The sequence below is a fragment of the Moschus berezovskii genome, chromosome 20 (assembly GCF_049115385.1).
Source record: "Moschus berezovskii isolate FMDL1 chromosome 20, NW_MosBer_1.0, whole genome shotgun sequence".
Classification (NCBI taxonomy): domain Eukaryota; kingdom Metazoa; phylum Chordata; class Mammalia; order Artiodactyla; family Moschidae; genus Moschus; species Moschus berezovskii.
The window spans coordinates 36,678,880-36,701,816 of NC_142479.1; the positions used below are offsets into that span (position 1 = coordinate 36,678,880).

The window sequence follows — 22,937 nt, forward strand, 5'->3', positions numbered from 1 at the left end:
GAGGGGAAGAAGCAACCTTGTTTACTATATCAATTCATAGGCAGGGTGGAAAAAACAGAGCTGAATTTGTATAGCCCTTACGTTATGCATAGCAACCCCAAAGCTGGTCCCAGAGCATACTAACTAACCAACGACTGATAAGAGGGTAGGCAAATAAAAAGGGCAAAAAGACAGATGTGTGTCTTGTTAACATTTTGATCTCTAAACTGGAGAGGGACCGATAATATGTAGGCCAAGTAAATGAGGATTTCAGAGTAGCTCAGGCTGGAACCAGGAGCTAAAATCAGCAAGGGACTAGTGAATAAACCTGTATTTAGGTTAAAAAAAAAAAAATCATCCTATATAAGATGTGGAAGATCTTGTTTAACAGCAGGTTTAGGGAAAAAGACCTATATTAGTATGTGCCAGGAGTGGGACACAACTACTTAACAACAGTGTAATCTCTGATCATTATTTTAAAAGAAAAGCATTTTTAAAAAAGCATGTATGCATGATGGGAGAGAGATGTTTCATTTAGAGGGCTGGAATTAGGACCACTGAGTTGAGATTACAGCTACAAGATTTCAATCGAACGAGTCCTCATCGCTGAGATGCAATTAGTGCTTCATCACTAAGGACATTCCAGGGAGGCTGAATAAGCATTTGTCAGAGATGCCACCACAGGAAGCCCAGAGTAGAGAGGAAGTTTGTCTAGAACCTTGCTATTTCATGTGTGATTCATGGACAGGGAGCACCAGAGTCGCCTGGGAGCTTGTTGGAAATGAAGGTCTCAGGCCCCACGCAGAACCACCGAATCAGAATCTACATTTGACACAATTCTCAGTGGTTCCTAAGTCCATAAAAGCCCAGGAGTAGAGTACTGTGTGTTAGTCACTCAGTCGTGTCTGATTCTTTACGACCCCATGGACTTTAGCCTACCAGGCTCCTCTGTCCATGGAATTCTCCAGGCCAGTACAGTACTGGGTGACAGGAAAATCTCCAGCACCCCATTACCTATAAAACACAGGAGCAAAAAGAGCAAATCTCAGGCTCAGCTCTGTGAGTTTGCTACTAGTGCTAAGGGAGGTAACACTGCCCAGGAGGTCACTGATGCCCTCTGCAGCTAAGTCCAACAGACTTAGCTTACTGCATCTAGACTTATCTTACTAATTCCTGGGCAACATCCGACAGGGCTGCCCACTCCCTGCCTCTCTAACCACGACTTTCCGTTGGCTTTTCTGCTGCTTCTCTGGCCACTTTTATCAGCCTCCCTTTCTCTGTTGCCCCTGAAATACTGGTGCCTCTCAGCATATTGACCTCTCTGTGCTCTTCCCAGCACACACACTCCTCCAGAATGATCTCTTCAAATTAATTTTAAACCATCGCTGAAATGTTTCTGCTCTCTGTGCCCTCAAGACAAAGCCTCTTCCAGGCTCCCCACCTGCTTATCCAACTAGCTATGGGACATCTCAGAGGTGTCCTACAGCCTCAAAACCAACAAGGCCAAAACTGAGCTCATCATCTTCCCACAAACCTGTACTCCCTGAAGTATGTTCTATCTCAGAAAAAGGGACTACCAATGTCCCCGCTACCAAGTCAAAACCCAGGACTCAGTGACGCCTACGTGTTCTCCCCTCTCCTGCTCCACATTTAGTCACTCATCAGGTCCTGCTGTTTCCCTGGTGGGCTACAGTCCATGGGGTCACAAAGAGTCGGACACAACCGAGAGACTAACATACACACAAAAGGTCCTGGTGGCTCTACCTTCCAGCATGTCTGCAGTCGGCCCACATCTCTCCACTGCTCTTGTCGCAGCTCTAGGTGATGTCACCCGTACTCTGGCCTCCAAGGTGGCAGCAACAGCTTCACCCAGTGCATCCTGCCTCCCTGCTCACTCTCCTCCAGCCCTGCCTCACACAGCAGGCTCCAGAGTAGCACTTCCAAACCACATGTGCGATCTCCTCGTTCTTCTTGAAGCTTCTGGATAGCACAATCCCCACTGACTCCCCTCCCCTGCCCCCACTGCTTTCAGGATACAGTCTCAACTCTGAAACAGAGACGAAAGGCCTTTACTGACCTGACCCTTTCCTCTCTCCAGCTTCCCCTCACCCCACCCTCTGCCTCACCGCGCACCTCAATAATGTGCGGCTCACCAGTCCCTTGAGCAGGCCAGACTCCACCTCTGAGTTCTCAACTCTATTCTGCTCTTTGCTCAGGACATTCTTCTTCCACTGCTACTCCTCCATATTCAACACTTCCTTCAGGAAGCCGTCCCTGATCAGGTCAGGTACTCTGCCCTGTGCTCCTAGAACATCTGATCCCTCCTACCTACCTTGCCTGGACAGCACAGTGACTCTGTAGGCTGCACCATCTGTCTTCTGAGCAGGCTCTGTAGAGCAGAGACTGTGCCAACTTGCTCATTAGGGTATCTTTGGTGCCTAGCAGCAGGCCGAGCACATCATAGATACTTAATAATTATTTTCAATAAAAGCACAAAAACAGGAGGAAGGAAGTTGGGGCTGGGGTACATTTCCCAGGGGCTAGATAAGACTAAAGACCTCAGGCTGCCCACAATTCACATGGATATCATTACCCTGCCATTTTGAAGATCTACACACCTGGTCACGAAAGGGACCAAGTAAAAGTCTATGAACAAATTAAAATACATGTCTTCATACATGCTGCCAGGAAGCAATGAATGTTCCTGGCTACTAAAGATGGGTTAGTAGCAACTTTTCTTCTATAGAGAAAACATATGTCACCAGTAAGAGAATGTATATTATCTTATTAACTAGAAAGACTTATTCTGTTCCTTACCTGCTTTTTACAAATTGCCTGAACTCCTGAAACTTCCATTTGTCATATTTTTCAAATCTTTTGAAGTGTTCTTCTGCGTGAAATTTATCAGAAGATGAATTGTAAGCAAACACCAAGCCACACTGGGCACCAATGCCACCACGTCGAACCTGGAAATAGATATCTAAATAAAGAACATTGAAGGGGCCAGAGTTTTGTGGCCATTCTGTTCCCAAATAATGTGGTCAAATTCAAAGAGCTTAAAGCAAAAATGAAACCAACAAAGAGAGATTTCAAATACATTAAATCCTGGAAAAGTAAGAAAGCTGCTTCCCAAGAAAGGAGTCTTCACCGTTTTTGATCCTTACACTCAGACCATTCACAGACTTAAAATCTATTTATCTTTGTGCTCCTGTGTCTGCTATAGGCCTGACACAGAAAAATCACTAAAATCAATGAAAAGCCAGAGACATGAGCTTCTGCAATGCAACCCTATTTTTAAAACGAGTAGTAACATTTCTGAAAGAAGGCAGCAGAAGAATTACCATAATTCTGATCTGAGTAACTTGGAAGGCAGATTCGGTTCCTGTAGAAAAAATGGTACTTGCTCTGGTTTTTCCAGTCTCTGTAAGAAAACCTACAGAAAAGAAAAATTAACATTAGGATGACTGATACATCTGTGATAACCCTAAGAACTAAGACCAACAAAACCAAAGAATATCCTTTGAGGCAGAGGCATCTAGCCCATCTGGTCCTCTCATAAAAATTAGAAAAAGAATTCCTCTCTGGGCAGATGCAACCACGCTGATCAACCACCAGGTAACAGATAATGGGCCAGGTATAACTTCATCAGAGAACAATCTTTTCAACTGTACAGACAACCCTGCTCTGAGGCAACAATAAAGAAATAAAAAGTTGATAAAGATTGTGACTTTAATTCAAAGAGACAAAAGACTAGACAGTTTATCATCTTTCTGAACCATTCCTAAAACCATGACTGATGTTTGGCTGGGCTATTAGAGGCAAGCAGACTTAAAGGCTGAGAGAGGAATTAGTTTCTCAAATACTGTCAGGAAAGAATGTGAGTCTTCAAAATGGGCAAGAAAAGAATGTGTGTGTTTGTGTGTGTCCTCAGTCATGTCTGACTCTTTACGATCCCATGGACGGTAGCCCACCAGGCTCCTCTGCGCATGGGATTCTCCCGGCAAGAATACTGGAATGGATTGCCATTTCCTCCTCCAGGGGATCTTCCTAACCCAGAGATTGAACCCATGTCTCCTGCATTGGCAGGTAGATCCTTTACCACTGAGCCACCTGGGAAGCCTCCCCAAAGTGTTTATTTAGCCCACTCTTTTGAGTTCTCTCCACCTTTCGTTGTCTCTGAGCTACTTGATAATTCTTATTGTACAATATGACAGTAATGCAAATGATTCTTGTCCACAGAAATAAAAATTGTGCCTATAGACACACAGCTGATTATTCCTTATGAAGACTGACCAATTTTGCAGCTATCTGTAGATTCATGTTAGCATTCTTATTGGTCTCCATGTATTAATGAGTTCTCCTTTGACCTGCCTGTATAACATCCTAGTGGTCCCCTCCCTAATGTATAATGTGAACATTCAAGAACTGTTAAGTTGTTACAGGTGATTGACACCTAGCAGATGGCTACACTGTAGTCAAGAAATCACACAAACGGTTCAGGAACCCAACTGAAGCACACTGGCACTGAAGACGGCATGTCCTGAAAGTTTCAAAGATCACAGTGTGGTTCCACAGGGCCTCTAGTGGCTGTTTCCACTCACTAAAACCCCGCAGGCCCACCACTCACCGTCCCTCGTCCACGGCTCAGCAAGCAGGTTTTCAGGTCCTGACTTCTCTTCTTTTCCCTTCACATCACAGGCCTGAAGAGTCAATTGGAGAGGTTTCCCTGATCAAAGAAAAGAGAGAAAGCAAGAGAGCCTGAAGCTAGCACTATGAAAAAATGAAAACCAGAATGCTCATCAGTGGAAACAGAGGGCCTGTGGCCACCCAGATTGCTAACTAAAAATTGACTCATTTAAAAGCTAACATAGGAAGTAATACCAGATAAAAAGTGATACCACCCATTTCTGCTCTCCTGAAAGAAACAAAGAATAAGTAATTCCAAAAGAATCACTCTAGAATAATGACCAGTCAGAAACAAAGCATATTGTAAGACATAGATTAATAACACAGACTTAATATAGTTGTGTGTTGAGCAGGAGGAGAAAGGAATTCCTAAGACACTGTTTGCTGCTGCTGCTGCTAAGTCGCTTCAGTCGTGTCCGACTCTGTGCAACCCCATAGATGGCAGCCCACCAGGCTCTGCCGTCCCTGGGATTCTCCAGGCAAAAACACTGGAGTGGGTTGCCATTTCCTTCTCCAATGTATGAAAGTGAAAAGTGAAAGTGAAGTCGCTCAGCGTGTCCGACTCTTCGCGACCCCATGGACTACAGCCTACCACGCTCCTCTGTCCATGGGATTTTCCAGGCAAGAGTACTGGAGTGGGTGGCCATTGTCTTCTCCTTTCAGTATATTAAAGGTGGATCTATATTTGGAGGCCTTTGGTTCATCTATGCAAGCCTTTTAACATGTTCCCATTAGTAAAAATGTGACTTCCCTCTGACTTGTTGTCTTAAAGGCCAACACCAGCCTAAAAACACTAGCCTCATCAGTACAGAAATATACACAACCATGGAAATTCCCTGGTAGTTCACTGGCTACAACTCTGCGCTTTCACTGCTGAGGGCAGCGGTTCAACCACTGGTCAGGGACCAAAGATCCCACAAGCCATGAGGAACGGCCAAAATAAGAGAAATGTACACACCCTGCTAAGTAAACACCAACAGGTAGGTTTATAAATTCTGTAGCTAATTTGAGTAAACTGAAATCTCAAGTAATCCTTTTTGATTGTCAACTGCCTAATACTCATGAAGAAAATAGACAAGAGTAAAAAACTTGAAATAAGAACATTTAATTAGCAATCTGGTACTAAATGAGTAAGATTTTTGAACTGTAAAGGAGACAATGCTACTGAGTATTACATATAGGTTATAAATCAGCTGTTGATACACCCGACATAAGAAATTTATGTGCAAATTAAAGGAAAACTGGTTTTGGAGTCAATAATTAAGTTTATTGTAACTGTGTTTAAATACATAAATAATGAAAAAACAAATATATATTAATGCATATTTATGGAATAGAGAAAAATAATACTGATGAACCTATCTGCAAGGCAGAAATAGAGACTCAGAGAACGGACTTGCGGACACAGTGGGGGAAGGAGAGGGTGGGACAAATTGGGAGAGTAGCACTGACATATATCCACTATCACGTGTGAAACATGCAGCTGGTGGGAAGCTGCTGTACAGCACAGGGGGCTCAGCCTGATGCTCTGTGACAACCTAGAGGGTGGGATGGTAGGGGTAACACGGCTGGTGGGAAGCTGCTGTACAGCACAGGGGGCTCAGCCTGGTGCTCTGTGACGACCTAGAGGGGTGGGATGGTAGGGGTGGCATGGGGTGGCGGAATGGGGAGGCTTAAGAGCGAGGGGATGTATGCTTACTTATGACTGATTCATGTTGTTGTATGGCAGAAAGCAACACAACAATGTAAAGCAATTATCCTCCAACTAAAAATAAATTTAAAATAAATAAAATAAAACATACATAAATAATGTCTTGGGGTTTGGGGTCTTGTTTCTTAAAATTATCTCCAGGCAAATTTTGGAAGTTTTCAAAATTATATAGATCAACTTTTACTATAATGATCTAAAAACATTTTCTTTTGTTTTAATAATATAATGAAAACTCTATAACCCTATTAACCTACAAACCAAACCAGAACTAGAACATTATCAATAATGAACAGTCCCCTTAGGCATTCCTCCCCTGTTTGGGCTCTCTGCACAAATGACAGCTACACTGAATCGAAAACTTTTCTGGAGAATATTTTCCAGATAGAGCCCTCCCATCCGGCCATGGGTCCCAACCTCTCCAAAAAAATGATCTTCCCAAAACTGGGGAGGGGGTAACTGGATTTACATGATATCTATTGCCTGACTTAAAAAATCAAAAGTAAACTATTAGGAAATATTAAGGCAAAGGCACAAATATCATCCTTGGAGAAGGAAATGGGAACCCACGCCAGTATTCTCGCCTGGGAAATCCCGCGGACAGAGGAGCCCGGCGGGCTACAGTGAGTGGGGTCACAGAGTCGGACACAACTGAGCGACTGAACAACAACAACAGATACCACAAAGAATGACCCCAGTGCTCTGACGGGATGGGGTTCAACGCTGTACTCTGTGCACAGAAGCTCCAGCCCCAGGGCCAGGGCAGCACGTGTCAAGTGCAGTCATCTGGGAGGAGCTGCACAGACTCCTGTGTTGAGAAGGATTAAGAAAGCAGCTCCAACCTGGATCAGTGGAAAAGTGCTAAGATGGATTGCCACTGGGCCCAGGAGGGAAAGTGGCAGCCGGCATGTATGTCTGCCCCTATATGTCATTCCAACCAGCTATTAGCTATCACGAGGATGCAGAGGGATGCATTCCAAGACAAGGGTGTTTGCACCAGGTCTGGCATTCAAATGGCCACCAAGCCTCAGTCATTAGGTCCATAAACCCTGGGCGTGCAGTGCAGTGGACACTCAAGTTTCTTTACTGCTAATGCATCCATAAATGAGCCAACATCTCCCTCCTTCCTATCAACCCTAGTCAAAGGAGACATGTTCCTCCAGAAACCACGGTATAAGTACAATGACCCAGCCCACAAACTACTATCCAACAAGATAAGAAGATGCCAGAAGGTCCCCTATTGGAGATGATTTTATGCATCTTTGTGCACCTTGCCAAGGTCACTTACCGTATTTAAGGAGCAGGTTCTGCCTGACCGATGCCATGGATGAGATGAGGGATGAGGCATCATAGTGTGTGTCCAGGTGATCAGTGACAGTACACAGAGAGCTCAGCACTTTGGCAACACTTCCTCTTGCTAGTGCAAAGGCCAGAAGAGTCAGCTCCACCTCTGGAGTAGAACGGCAGCTACAAACAAAGAGCAGAAAGCATTTTACTTATTAAAACATGAGAAAATCCAGGTAGTTCAAATTTGTGTAACTGATCACCAAAAGCAAAATCAACCTGCCATACACTTCATCCATCTACCAGAAACACTTTTTCAAAATCCTTAAGATATCCTAAAGAAAAACTAAATCGGTCTGGAGGAATAGAAAATAAAACCCTCACCTCTGTAACCTTAATCTGTAAGTATAAAATAATGCTATCAATTTCAAGAAGTCCAACTTTATAAACCAAAACTAAAATAGCTGTTGCAATAAGTGCCTGCTATCGAGAAGCCTTGAGTAATGACCTGGCTTGCTCAGACAGCCAAGGGCTTTTTCCTTCAAGCACCAGTAATGTATTTTAGATCCACTCCATGTCACACTTATCTAGTTTCTTAAACACATTACCCTGAAACTTTCAAAACTGTCTGATGTCTCAGGATCTGGTTTGTCCTCTAATACAGTAACGTCCTCAGGGCTCACTGTGACAGAGATGAGTGTCCCCACACTAACTGACTCCTCTATGAGCTATCCTTTCCCAGGTCTACGGACAACCAGGCTTGTTAGGCCTGCCCATGAAGGCAAGCAGGTGCTGGGTTGGGGATGTGAAGGAACGGAGAAGCTTTGAGTTCTGGACTGTGACACCTCTGCCCTGGCTGAATCTGAGGACTACTCCGCCCCCACCCCCAATTCCTGAGGTCAGGGGACAGTGCTAGTTAATGGAGGGCACCTTTATTTCACTTTCTCTTCAGTCACTAAAAAATGAAACACTGAAAAAATTAAAAAAGAATAAAAGAGACCTGACAAGCACATATGCCCTCTATCTGCCACCAACACCGCCCCTCCATCTCCCCCTACCCCACTTATTGACCTTGAGTTCTTACCTAGTAATCCTTATGAGGAAGCTGTCCACTTCTTCCAGAACGTTAGGAGACAGGAAAGTGGAGAAATCTGTAGATCCTGGTGAGAGGGACAGTGGAGGCATGTGCTGCAGTGCCTTCCTAGGAGTGTAAGGTGCACAATCAGAACAAACCCAGGCCAACAATAAATTTGTTAATATAATTTTAGACCAAATAAAAATACATTGTTGGAAGCTAGTCTGGATTAAACCCTTACTAAGAAACAGTGCTCCTACAGAGAACCTGGTACGTAATATAAATCAGCCTTTTTCCTACAGGGGTCCCAGTGCTAAACTGTTTAATGGGATTTCTTTTTTTTTTTAAGAATTCCTTTAAGATTTCTTGAAGAGTTAAAGAGTTTAAGAATCTCTTAAAGAGTTTCTTTAAGAGTTTTCTTTAAGAATACACATGACTCTGGTATTCAGTTGGTCACTTCAGTTGAAATTTTGGAAGTCGAGTTGTTTAACTCAGAAATACATGTTTTTTAAATTTTAGACTTGAGAACGGCAGTCTAAATACTGTTTGTAGGTAAAGAAGGCATCCAGCGAGAATCCACCTAACCTGTTGGGAAGACAATATCAGGCATATAAACTTTAAATACATCTGATCTTCGACAACTTGGCATAACTCCACAAAAACAAGGTAGGAAACTCATCCTCTTCTCCTCCCTGAAAAGTCAGCCCATAGAGTAGGGCTGTGCAAGGCAGGCACTCATGTGTGCCTGGGTGGGGCGCATGGTGGCCCAGTGAGGTACTGGAGCAGGGTACTGAGCAAAGAGACAGCCTGACATGGAATGCCAGCCCTGAGAAGGTGAGGAGGGTGTTCAGGTAAGGGTCGGGGAGCTGGGAGGCTAGTTATATGGAGTGGGACTCTTTAAATAAGTAAACATATTAGGGTTGATGGGAGCCAAGTTTCTCACAGTCATAGCAGGGAGCCATAAACATAGAAAGAGAGAAAATCAGAATGAACACGGTAGTACTGGATTAGAAGTATCAGTGTAAATGCAAGAGTTTTCAGTGTTACAGACAGAGAAATACAAGGGGCAACATGTCTATGTATACACATGTGTCTATTACTCATGCACAGACATATATTTCCCAGCTGTGTCCACTGAGGGAAGCAACACTCCGACAGCAATGGGTTTAGTTTGTTCAGTTCCTAGATACAACTCTCCACTAAAAGTGACGACGACTCTTGAGAAAAAAGGCTAATTCTAGGACTATGGCAGGACATTCAAGGTAAGCCCGGAATATTTTGTTGTAAGGAAGAGTTCCAAGGTGAGGATATGTCAAAAGGACACATGAACAGACTGTCCAAGTTCCTATCAGCCAAATCTGGGCCAATCTGAGAAGCAATGCTATGATGGATAACAACTCCAGGAGTAAAACAGAAATCATGAGTCACGTCAAGCAAGGTCTAATGAGGAATGCGATATTTACAGCGTCTCCAAGTACCTCCTCACAAAATATGAACCTGCCCCATCTGAAGTGCAAGCACCGAGTCTTAACCACTGGACAGCCAGGCAAGTCCACCCTGTTTTTTAAAAGAAAATTTCCAAAGGTGGTTCACATTTAAAAATAGACTAGTTTTGTGTCCTTGCAAAGATGTGACTCTTGTGAAAAGGGCCTTCAACCTAGGGCCGAGGTCTGAAGACCTCCAGCTGATCCATCACTGCTTGGTTGTATATCCCAGGAAAGGTCACTGTACACTTGACTGTAAAACAGGGATAATTTTTATACTACGTATTACAATGTAAGTAGGTAAAAAATATATAGCTAAATTACTATGTAAATGCAAGCAACTGTTCCCCACTGGATAAGGAATAGGAATGGCATAAGTTCCCCAGCCCCACCCTCCCCCAAGACCGAAGCTGAAGGCATAAGCAGGAAACAACAGGGCACCTGAGGACTGGCTGCTGACTGAGTCCCCAAGGTTGGAGGGTGCTCAGTGACTTGTGCTCTGGGGTTGGAGAGTGAGCACACCGTGACAGGCCTGGAAGGCAGCGACTTACTGAGTGTTGCGCAGCACTGTCTGGACAAAGGCAGGATTTGTCTCCATGGAAGCCGTCACCAGAGATGTCAGTAGTGACCAATACCATATTGCAGAAGCATCTGAGACTGAGACCCCAGACTTCTTGACTCTCTGAAAGCCCACGGCCCTCAGACCGTGAATTCTAGTGTCACATCCATCACTAAGACAACGCTTTATGTTAATCTGGACATCTGTCAAGCACAAACAACAAATTCAGTACTGGATTAACTTCTTTAGTTCAGCAAATGCTAGGCTTCCAACTAAAAGCAAAATAGTAATTCACATTTCAAAAAGAAAATGCTAAAGATATATTCTGATGCCAGAAATAAATGGTGTGTGCAGTGGAGCCAAGTATATAATCAATTTGTCAAAAGAGCAGTGACCAATCTAAGGAGTCAAAAGTATCACGTGCAAAATTAAGGGTGGCTTAAATTTTAACATCACACTGCTTCATAGGAATTTATGACTCTTGAAAATCAACACAAACTGTATTTTTAAAATCATGACTAAACACATGATAAGAAAACGTCTAGAATCTTTCCTAGAGTTCCAAAATTTAGATTTAGTTATAAAACAGCAGCTGGCTCATAGCCGTTGTGAGCATTTCTTTTTAATAATCAAGTCCAAATAGATGACATAGGCGTGACTCACTTTTAAGAGCTGTCAGAATTTCTTATTTGGGTTGGAGAGGAGGAGGTGAGACTTTTAAAAAGGACACAACTTAGAGAAAAGACCACCACAGTGGAAGACAGGAAGCTGCTACTCCATAAGCTTAACTACTTCTTTGCCGAGGGGTGAGACACAAAGACTCTACCTCCCTAGGCCTCAGTTCCTCTGAGCAAAGTAAGAATACTTCTTTTGGCCCAGGAAAGCATTAGGAGAAATGAGACAAAACATGAAGCATTCCGGCTCCCTGAATGAAATAAGCCTGGAAAGAAATCACAGAATTGTGATTATTTCCAAAATGCTATGTGTGAAGCAAGGTTATAATAGTATAAAAATGGAAACAACTGGAATGTAAGAAGAAAAAGCTTCTTAAAATTAAGGCACAATCTTAACAACACTAAATAAAGGTGTGCATGAATGTATGGTAAAACAACACGTTAAAAAGTTACAAAAGAGCATGAATGAAATATCACCACTTTTGTAAAAAGATACGTAAAGATATACATATATATATGCAAACCTATTTTTAAGTTTTCTTAAAAAAATATATATATATGTCTGTGTGCGTGTATTTATATACATACACAAATATAAGAAAAGGTCTGGATCCATACCAATGAATTCAGTTACAATCCCTCAGTAGTGGGATTTTGAATAATTTTTTGTTTGTGTCAATATTTCTAATTTTCTAATAAAACATTTTTTTAATTTAAAGAGATTTTACTGCTTTTCTATAACTTTTCAAAACACTGAATAGGTGAAATAATGACCACTTTGATGTACATGATGAGAAGAAAATCAGATCTCCAAAGAAAAACAAATAGCCTTTCTACTTCAGAGGTCTTCCTGCCAAAAAACAGGACCTTCCTTCCTCCCCTCCAGTCCTCTTAGTTAGAAGGGCAAGATGCCTTTTGGTTGACTCACAGAGCTGACTGATGTTGGCATTTTCCAGCAGTGTCACATAGCCAGTGACATTGCTGGGAATGTGCACGTCGCGGACTTCCTGAAGATCGCTGGCCGTCCTCCCCACAGCTACGGTCACCTGCTGCGGCATGTAGCTCTGGTCAGTGGCTGCCACGGCAATGGACAGGTGCCTGAGTACGACGTCTGGCTTCATTTTTAAACTGGAAAACACGAAGAGGGAGCAGAAACGACAAATGTTTATACAGGCTGAGAACTGGCAGGGCCCACAAGTGCCACCTCCAAGATCTTGTGGGTGATATATACCCAAAGACTGACTACCCTGAAAGCAACTAACTTGAAAAGCTGGCTACTAGTTTCAAAGTTCTTATGACCTTCCCAAGTTTCTAAAATTCCTTTCAGTTCAAGATCAGTCTTCTAGTTCTTTTTTTTAATGTTTATACTTTATTTAAGTATGTATTTATTTCTGGCTGTGCTGGGTTTTTGATGCTGCTCGGGCTTTTCTCTAGTCGTGGCAAGTGGGGACTACTCTCTAGTTGTGGTGTGCGTGGATTTCTCATGCAGTGGCTTCTCTTGCTGTGGAGCTCAGGCTTTAGGGGTGCAGGTTTCAGGAGTTGTGTCATGTGGGCTCAGGAGTCTTGGCTCCCAGATTCTAGCGCACAGGCTCAGTTACTCTGAGACATGTGGGATCTTCCCGGATCAGGTTGTCAAACCCATGTCTCCTGCATTGGCAGGCAGATTCCTTACCATTAAGCCACCAGGGATAACCTCTATTTCCTTTTAAGATACCAGTACAGGCAGGAAAGTATAATATGAACATTCTAATAAAATTCCTTTACCCAGTATGAAGCAAGTTCTAACTGTATCCAAAGAACTGAGTAGATTTGCTCATGTATAGATGGCTAAAGAGCTTCTTTATCCTTTATGAGAAAACAGTAATTATTTCTATTTCCACCAACTGAAATCAGCCCATTTTCTGACGGGACAGGTGACATTTTAGACAGCAGCTTCAGAACATATAGAAACATCATGGTTGACTGTCATCAGTTTCACTTCAGGATTCTTGACCACCCATCTCCTCTTTCTCTACCAAACCGGCCAACTTAGTTGCATACACTAAATGTGCAGAAATGATCTTAAAATCACATCAGATATAAGAAAAGTATCCCCTGTTCCTTGTGACACTAACCTTCCTGAAAAACTAGTGAAAAAGATCTGAAGTCAATATCATAAATACTAGTCAAATGTTAATTTTCTCCCTCAAAATACCAGTAAAGAAATTATCCGTATGTGAATTCCGGGAGTTGGTGATGGACAGGGAGGCCTGGCGTGCTGTGATTCATGGGATCGCGGAGAGTCAGACACGACTGAGCGACTGAACTGAACTGAACTGAACTGAATGAATATACAAACATGGTTATATAATTTCACATGATTCTTTTAACTTGATTCTTACAGCATCTTCACAGATAATCACAAGAAGAAAAAAACTAGGCAGTTAAGTTAAGAAATAGTCTAAAATTTTTAAAAATGATTTTTTTTAACACATTGACAGGGTAAGAGAAAGAAAGCAGGTAATTTCCTTGGACCTTCACTCAAGAATCTGGTATTATGGCACCCACCGAATCCAGTGTGAGCGGGCACTGCCATCTGACTGCCAGTAGGATGAGGTTTCTCCATTTGTCATCTTGTCAATGTCTGCTGGGTTGGAGGATGTTTCTATATAAGCATAGCACTTTGCAACAGACTTGAGTTTGTCCATCTCTGGGCTTCTAGTTAGATCTCCAGGGCTCTCTGTGAGAAAAACCAGATTTTATCATGACATCTTTTTCACAAAGCATTTTTTAAAAAGGTCATTTAAAATATCTAACAGAAATATTCCTGGCACTTTGGCCCTAGAAAAATAAATGCTCTGTAAAATCTCCTTCTAAATTGGACAACATGTATAAAGAAGAAATTGGCCAAGGACTGTTCCATGGGTTGGTGGTAGTACAGCATAAATCACTGATATATTTGCAAAACTAACCAAGAGATGAAAATGTGTCTAATAGTTTTAACTGACATTTCTTTAATTATGAGTGAGACTTTTTAAGCCACTTGTTTGTAAGCCGCTTGTGTTTCTGAGTATGGCTTTGTCCTATCCTCATCTATTTGTTACTGGGTCACAAGTCTTACCAATTTATACATTTTGTTACATATTATGTAATGTATCTATACACACACATAATAAGTAATATTTACTGACTGTTTACTGTGAACCAGGCATTTTTCTACACATTTTCTATGTATTAATTCATTTTATAGATGAGGAAACTAAGGCAATTAAGTAACTGCCCAAGGTCAGAGTTATTAAAAAAAAAAAAGTACTGTCACAATGTTACAAAATATACCTTTGTTCCGTAAAATGTTATTTGTCTTTTGACTCTGCTTATGATATGTTTTTGCTGTACAGAACTTTAAATTTACATACAGTCTAACTTACTAATCTTTTCTTTTGTAGTTTCATGTCCTACTTAGAGATGTTTTCCCATGTCAGGGCTTTTATAAAGTGGAACTCCTTCCTTCTAGCACTCTTTCCTACAGCTTTCTTTTTGGATGAACTTTTTAATCCATCTGAAATTTATTTGATTAAGTGGGTTAAGAATCTAGTTTTATTTTTTTCTCCAAATGTCTAACCAGTTCCCTAACCCAATTTGTAGGCTAATTCACTTCCTGCCCTGACTTGTAATGCTAACTAACTACATCTGGTACCATGTTCCCACATGCAACTGAGTCTATTTCTGGACTGTGAGGCTCCACGGACCTACCAATTCACACTATCAACTTTTGCTGTGGTCACCAGTGAGTCTGTAGTGGCTTCCCTCATTTACTCAACAACTATCCACTGAGTACCTACTGTGTGGCATAGTTCTGGGTCCCAAGGATAATGAAGCAAATAAGACAGACAAAAATGCAAGTAAATAATAATGCTACAACTTCAGGTAATAAGTGCCACTTAGACTTTTAAACCTGCAAAGGGGATTGTGACCAAAGGCGGGAAGTGGTAGCAGTGGGAGCATCGGTCAAGAGTAATCAGAGAGGCCTGCCACATCTGAGCGGAGACTTGGGTGATGAGAAAGCAGTTGGGTTAAGAATAAGGCGAGGTGGGAGGGGAGGGGAAGGAAAGGGAAAGGGGAAAGGGAGAACAGTTCACATTCTTTTGCTACAAACCAGTCACTATATTTTCAGAAATAAAAGCAGGGAGCAGTGCTGGCTCATCCTGTCAATAAACACTCACTTGGAAGAAATGATCACCAGGCATCCTCAAGAACAGCTCCACCCCCACGCACATACCCTTTTCTTTTTGTACCAGCTGATCCAGAGACTCCTTCAGAACAGAGGCCCTCATGGTGCTCATGTTATTGCAGTGGTCCAACATGGGGTAGGGGATGACAGTGCTGGAGAGCCGGTTGCGATGCAGGAAGCGCAGGATCATCGCCGCGTGGACATCCAGGCCCTCCTTGGACTCTGAAAATATGTCTATGAAACCTAAGCAGAAAAAGTCCATTTTTGATGTTTTTGGGAACCTACCACAATAGGATCCACATCCCCTGCCTGGTGGCCTAGTGGAATTATCTGAATCAAAAGCAGCCATTAAGAACCCTCTCTGGTAGTTTCAGCTTTAATCATTTAAAAATCTAAAGACATTTTTAAGAAATGAACCAGTGGTGATCTCAATTTCAAAATTAATTTCACTGTGGTTTCAGAGAAATTTTAGAAGACTTAGAATAATTTCTTTCAATCCAAGCTTCCAATTTTTGTAAGGTTAATTTATAAATTTAAATACTAACTAGAAATTTTTGAAGATTTTGCATATTGAATATAGGCTAGGAATAATGTTTATCACCTTAGAGTATAATGGCGTTTTTATACTAAGCTACAGAAAATAACGATAATGAAAATACAACCATTAACCTGACCACAGTTCTTGACTGCATTTTATGGCTTTCAAGGTCCTTCCACAGACACCATTTCAGTCAGTCCCCATAATAAGTGGTGGGGGTGGGGGGTGGAGAGGAGAAGGCAGCAAAGGGTCTGGCATCCTCCCCTTACAACTGAGGAAACGAGGCTCAGGTGACACACCAAGACGACAACAAGGGGACAGGCCTGGAAACAGTCCCGGCACTGCTTTCAAGTGCTTCCTCCACCGTTCCAGTCTTTTCTCTCCGGGTGGCTCCTCTGAAGTCTCCTCCATCTGTCCCTCCCTCTGGTTACTGTCCAGACTCTGGCCTCAACACCTCCATTCACACACCCACCCAGATATCCTAAGTGGCTCCCCTGGCTGCATTTTGTCTGATGCTAACCTCAGTAACCTTTCAAAAACAGAAAACAGGCCATGTCTGAAGTGAAGTGAAAGTCGCTCAGTTGCGTCCAGCTCTTTGCGACCCCATAGACTATACAGTCCATGGAATTCTCCAGGCCAGAATACTGGAGTGGGTAGCCTTTCCCTTCTCCAAGGGATCTTCTCAACCCAGGGATCGAACCGAGGTCTCCCACATTGCAGGCAGATTCTTTACCAACTGAGCTATCAGGGAAGAGGCAGAATCAGATGAGCCAGTTCCAGGGCACAATTTCTCCTCACTCTCATGTTTAGCTTCAAAAATTAAAGTAGTTTCCTCCTGCTCTAATAAAATCTTTTTGTTTCACACTTAAAAGCAGTTTCTCCTGCGGACTTCTGGAATCTTGCTCTTGTTATTGTAGGTTCAGCTACAATACATGCTTTCAACTGAGGTGCACGTGACCCAGACAGTTAAGTGAAGAGAGAATAAACACGGCAGCTTTTCCTGGGGCTCAGACATGCTTATAGATCTGGGGAAGCTTTTCTCTGTTTGTTTGCTTCTCTTTTACTTTCTAATTAAAACCAAAGTACAGATACTATCATTGTCTTGCTGGATGAACCGTCACAAGCTGAGCACACCCAGCGAGCAGCACCCAGAGCAGGATTCCAGCAGCCTGCAGGAGAAACTGCTTTTAACTGTGAAACAAAAAGATTATATTAGAGCAGAAGGAAACTGCTTTAATTTTTGAAGATAACATGAGACTGAGGAGAAACTGTGCCCTAGAAGTGGCCCATCTGATTCTGCCTCTACACAAAAGTAGGAGCCCCTGGTTTGATTTCCCAAGCCCCAGAAGCTTATGCCATCCCTCACATCTCCTCTTACAGTTCTTCTTAACGGACACTCAGGGTGATACCCAGACTTCATATGAGGACGCTGCTGGTACTGCACTGATCTGCTCCGAACAGACTGATGCTTGTAATGGGAAAACTTCTATCACATGGTGAAATAAGCAATGAATGTGGTAAATAGGCTGTTTCTTTTTTAACCGTTCAGCACTCATATAAAGAGATACCAAAGGAGTAAGTGTCAGTCTAGGTTAGACAGAGGGACCAGGAAAGTGGGACCAGAGAGGTGAGCTCAGCTCACCAAGTTTCAGCCTAGGATTATGATTTAAAAAAAGAAAAACTCTTTTAAGTTAAAATAAAGGATAAAATATTTCGGTAGAAAGTCCTAAGTCACAACCCTGCTACAGAAGGTCTGGACCCCCGATTAGGGATCTGAACCCCAAGTTTTTCTAGCCTAATCCCCACCGCTCCCCAGGATCACTCAGAGCAACAATGCACTAACTGTTGGTGGGTCCCCTGGTCCCCACTCCTTTCCTCTTCTCCGAAAACATCTCTTTAAGGTGTTCAAATAAAGCCCCTGATGCTACCCATATGCTGGTAATACAGAGGTGGGGGTAATACAAAATGCTAAAGGTTAGCTATGCATAATTCAAAGTGTAATTTTTACTGCCATGAGAACAGTAGAAAAATTAACATGTACAGGCTATCTATAATGCTCTATAAAAATTACATAGTTCAAGACAATCTGAAAAAGAGCAGAAGTAGGCATTCTTCATTAATATACAGAAACCCTCCTTCCCTAGCTCAATACATCCTCAGTAGGAAGCCAGAGAGGTCAATCAGAGTTACATTTATGGATCCAATGAGTCTATTTGCCTCCCTGCTGCCCGAGATCCTCTGTGCTAAATATTATGATTCCAAGCGCACAAAGCAGAAAAGCTCCTGGATAAGATGAACTGAACCAAAAGGATGATATGCCAAGTTTAATTTTTTCCTTTCAAACTCAATTGCTTTCTCACTAGAAAAAAACAAGTAAAGGTAACTTTATTTTGATTCTGTTTCTGAGCTCCCTAAATAAAACCATCAAAACTACAAAGTTTTTTCATAGAGACAATGTAGAGGTACTGTTTCATTTTAAGCTATTTTTATTCTCACAAATTTCAGAGCAAGGCTTTCTAAAAATAAAAAAACTGGGTGCCTACCAAGTGCCAAACTACTAAATGTAAGGACTCAGCAGAAGTAAAAGAGAAGGTTCCCTGCCCTCATGGAGCTCACAGGATAAAAGTGAAGACAGATGTTTACAAACAAGTAAGTAATAATTAATTAACTAGAACAGTGATATGTTGGGAAAAAAACAAAACAAAAAAACCAAATACACAATGCTAAGAAAGCCTACAACTGGGGCCAGGGAAGGCTTCTTCAGAGAGTGAAACACAGAGATGCAGTAAGGAAGGTGGCCTCATGACAAAGGTTCATAAAGACGGGAGAACTGCTCAGCCACTGCTGCGTGGGGAACACAAGAAATGATTACACTCAACACACATTCAGACCACAAGCTTAATGAAGGCTATCAGAAAATCATGACTATTTCATGGTGCCCACAAGCTTGTCTAATTACAACCTATATTACAGTAAAGCTCATTTGGACTCTAAGAGAGCATTCTTCAGCATTCAGCCCTCAGATGAGGGCCTCACCTGGAACAAGAGAGCAGGCTTGCAGCTGTCTGATGATGTGGCTCAGCTCTCCCTGAAGGTTAGCTCCACTGGAATTCTTGAGGGCCTCCAACATGTTCTCAGCATCAACCGTACCATCACCCTCAGCATCAAACTGGGCAAAGGCCTGTAAGACAAGAGACGCAAGAAAATCAGGTATGGGTTCCAGATTTTGAATAACTGACATTTCTTAAGACCAGTGATTTTTGTTGTTGTTGTGGGAAGAGTTCATATATATCATTCAAAGAACAACTAAGTTCAGGATAGAAATTCACGATGTTCTGCAGAACATGTGTGGACAAGTATTGCTCCCTGTAGGCACAACATCCAACATCATCATCTCGTCTCCTTACAGAGTAAGCCCCCTGTCCCCAAATAATTTCAGAAGAAAGCAATCATTGCAAAAATGTTCAACTGGTTACAAAGTGCCAAACACAACGCATTGGCTTAGGGTAGCATCTCAGGTTTAGTAGGGCTTTTTATTTTAAACTCTCTTCGGACCTGAGAGCTAATTTGCTTTATCTACTTTACAGCCCTGTTTACACTAACATTTAACTATAATCTAATTTCACCCTGTTCATGTTGGGGAACCGGGTACAGCATGGGATTTGGCTTGAATCCTGCTCGGTCACTAACTGGCCATGTGACTTCACACAACACACTCCCTTGCCTCCATAAGCCTCAGCTTCTTCTTTTTTTGGCTGTGCTGTGCAGCATGCGGGATCTTGGTTCTCAGGTCAGGGATTGAACCTGTGCCCGCTGCACTGAGAGTCTTAACCACTAGACTGCCAGGGAAGTTCTTCATCCTGTTCTTTTCTGATTAGACCCAATCAGGAAAGCTGAGTTTACTGTGGAAGTCACACACCTAAAGTAAATAATATAGATGAGATCAAAAGAAACAGATTGTGATGAAGACGAGACCAGAAATTGCCCTGTGAGAAAAGCTTTAACTCTCCAGTGAGGAGAAATGACGACCGGGAGTAACAGACTCCATTTCAAACATCTGATGGGCTATTACAGGAAGGAGTAGTTATAATTAAGGTCATCAGATGGAAGCTAGAGGGAAAAGCTCATCATAAAGATGGATGCATCTCTTGTTGGTGGGGTGTAAAGATGGATTAAGAGGCTCCAGAAGGAATGCCCAATTCATCCCTCAAAGCTTCAGTTAGCAAAAGCTGGACAAGGAGCCATCAACAGTGTTCAAAGACGTCACACTAAACAAATGCATTTACCTCTGCTCCCTCCTGAAATTCCACTAAAACAATACTATAAAGGGAATTTTTTTTTTTTTTAAGTATAAGGACAAAGCAAACAGGAGATATTGCAACAGCAACAAAATTTTGGAAGCTGGGAGGCAGATGGATTTCTGGGACAACTGGATAAATTGGAATATGGACTGGGTGTTAATGAAACAGATATTAACAGGACAGTGAAGACCACTAACTGAAAAAACTAAGTTACAGAAGAGTATTAGATAGAAAATGATCTCATGTTAGTTTAAACAAAAAGCAACTATGCACTTTCCACACTGGTACCAAACATACATAGATTTATCAGCAGAGAGTCCCCTGGACTGCAAGGAGATCAATCCAGCCAATCCTAAAGGAAATCAACTCTGAATATTCATTGGAAGGACTGATGCCGAAGCTGCAGCTCCAATATTTTGGCCACCTGATGCAAAGAGCCGATTTATTGGAAAAGGTTCTGATGCTGGGATAGACTGAAGGCAAAAGGAGAAGGTGACGACAGAGGATGAGATAGTCAGACAGCATCACTGATTCAACGGACATGAATTTGAGCAAACTATGGCAGATGGTGAAGGACAGGGGAGCCTGGCGTGCTACAGTCCATGGAGTTGCAAAGAATCGGATACAACTGAGCAACTGAACAACAACGATAATCTGAAAGATTACATATCAAGATATTAATAATGGTAATATGACAATCTACATATGTTGCTTTTATACTAATAAAGAGGAAATTATAAACATTAAAACATTTGAAGCACACCCTAATATGAAGAGTAGAGCCAATGGGTGTGGAGGAAGGTAGAGCTGAAGCACAGCCTCTGTCTGCCCTGAGGCCCCAGAACTTGAATGCACAACACCAATAACAGCTACGTCCCAGCTCCTTCACGCTGTAGCACAGTGAGGAAACAGTAATACTGTATGCTTTAAGTCTGCGGGGATTAGCACAGCGGTAACCCACTCAATGCGGAATGACAAATGGTTTGGGAAGCTCTGAATTAATATTTGAGCACTCACTAAATTTTAAGCAGTGCACAAACCATTTATTCCAAGGAACAGCAAGATTACTATTAACTTCCTCATTTTAAAGTTGTACATTTTACAGAGAGGTCAGAAAACTTGCCCAAAGTCACACAGCTAGGATTTGATTCCATGGCTCCAGAGCTCGTGTTCTTCACCACAACTCCATTTTCCTGCCTTTGACCAGATACCCCTGGGGTTCCTTGCTGTCCGAGACCAAGTGCTCAAAACGTCTCTCTTATCCATCCCTTTCCTCCATCTTCTAACCCTTGCACTCAGGCTTGCTCAACATCAGCCTTAAAGCTGAGACTCACTCTCTCTAAATCGCAAGCAGCACTCCAGCGCTACTCCCACCAGAACTTCTGCACTTCAAGTGCCACCTGCATCTCAAGTGCTGTCTGTTCCCAACTTCCCACACAACTCTTGCCATTTAGGCCTGGTAAAAATTCTATATGAGCAAGGCTATATGAATAAGTGACATTTTTCTATTTTTAACAGACTCTGTTGATCCATCAATAGTTAATGAATATGATCAAAAGAATTTTCAAATAAACGAAAAATAAAGACAGTTTGGGTGAGAAAAAAAAAATCAGAACAGTGCTGCTAACAGCTTCACCAAACAAATATGTAATTTCCTAACACTCAGGAAACTGTCCTTAAAAAAATGAAGAGGTTTTGAAATCTACCACTAAGCATCTAGTTTGTCTCACAGGAGCCAATTTACTTAGCACCTATTTAACACCAGCTGACAGGGAGCCACTTATGCCTGACCTGGGCTTGGTTCTGTGCATACTGGGATGTCAGCGTGGAATCCTGGCTCTCCAAAATTCCCACAGCCTAGGAGAAGACAGATCCACAAACCAGCAGTAGCAATGTGATGGGTGCGATCGTTACAATAATAGAAGTAATAGCATAACAAGTACAAGAGCTAATACTAAATTCCACAATCCTAAGGCTGGAACCATCACTTTAACTAGACAGGGAAAGAGAGGTAAGGGATTTTGTTCAAAGTCACATGGTTAGGACTGGTAAATGATGGAGCTTGGATGGGAATTCCAGTATGATTTAGGACCCCACACTACCAACCACTGTGACCTGAGCTAACAGACACTCTGGAGGCCAAAAACCCAGGAGTGATAGAGGCATTTGGGGGAAGTGGCCCTCAGAAAAACGGGGAGCCACTCAAGTTCCTGCAGCAAGACAGTACACAATGAAGTGGTACTCTGGAAATCAGGGAAAGGCAAAACAGAGAGGTGACCTTTCTTCTATAGTTCTCGGGGATCATGAAGCTCTCCAAAAGAAGCCAATACCATTGTGTCCCCCACAGCAAAGCACACAGAGCCAGAACAACCTCCAGTTCACCCAGGATCGTCCTCTCTGCACTGCCTCATCACTATCAGTGGCCAGCGCTCACTGAAG

At 42.4% G+C, this 22,937-nt stretch overlaps 1 protein-coding gene across 2 annotated transcripts in view; it reads right to left on the reverse strand.

Moving 5' to 3' along the window:
• Window positions 1-22,937, reverse strand: part of ZZEF1 (zinc finger ZZ-type and EF-hand domain containing 1) — a 94,198-nt gene that overhangs the window by 66,493 nt on the left and 4,768 nt on the right. For both annotated transcript variants that reach the window (XM_055403967.2, XM_055403960.2), the window contains exons 2-11: window positions 19,234-19,378; window positions 15,708-15,902; window positions 13,997-14,168; window positions 12,378-12,577; window positions 10,768-10,978; window positions 8,742-8,858; window positions 7,662-7,840; window positions 4,607-4,705; window positions 3,321-3,412; window positions 2,797-2,945 (exon numbers count right to left, since the gene is read on the reverse strand). In XM_055403967.2, the coding sequence (XP_055259942.2) occupies window positions 2,797-2,945; window positions 3,321-3,412; window positions 4,607-4,705; window positions 7,662-7,840; window positions 8,742-8,858; window positions 10,768-10,978; window positions 12,378-12,577; window positions 13,997-14,168; window positions 15,708-15,902; window positions 19,234-19,378 (1,559 nt within the window). The remainder of the gene's footprint in view (window positions 1-2,796; window positions 2,946-3,320; window positions 3,413-4,606; window positions 4,706-7,661; window positions 7,841-8,741; window positions 8,859-10,767; window positions 10,979-12,377; window positions 12,578-13,996; window positions 14,169-15,707; window positions 15,903-19,233; window positions 19,379-22,937) is intronic.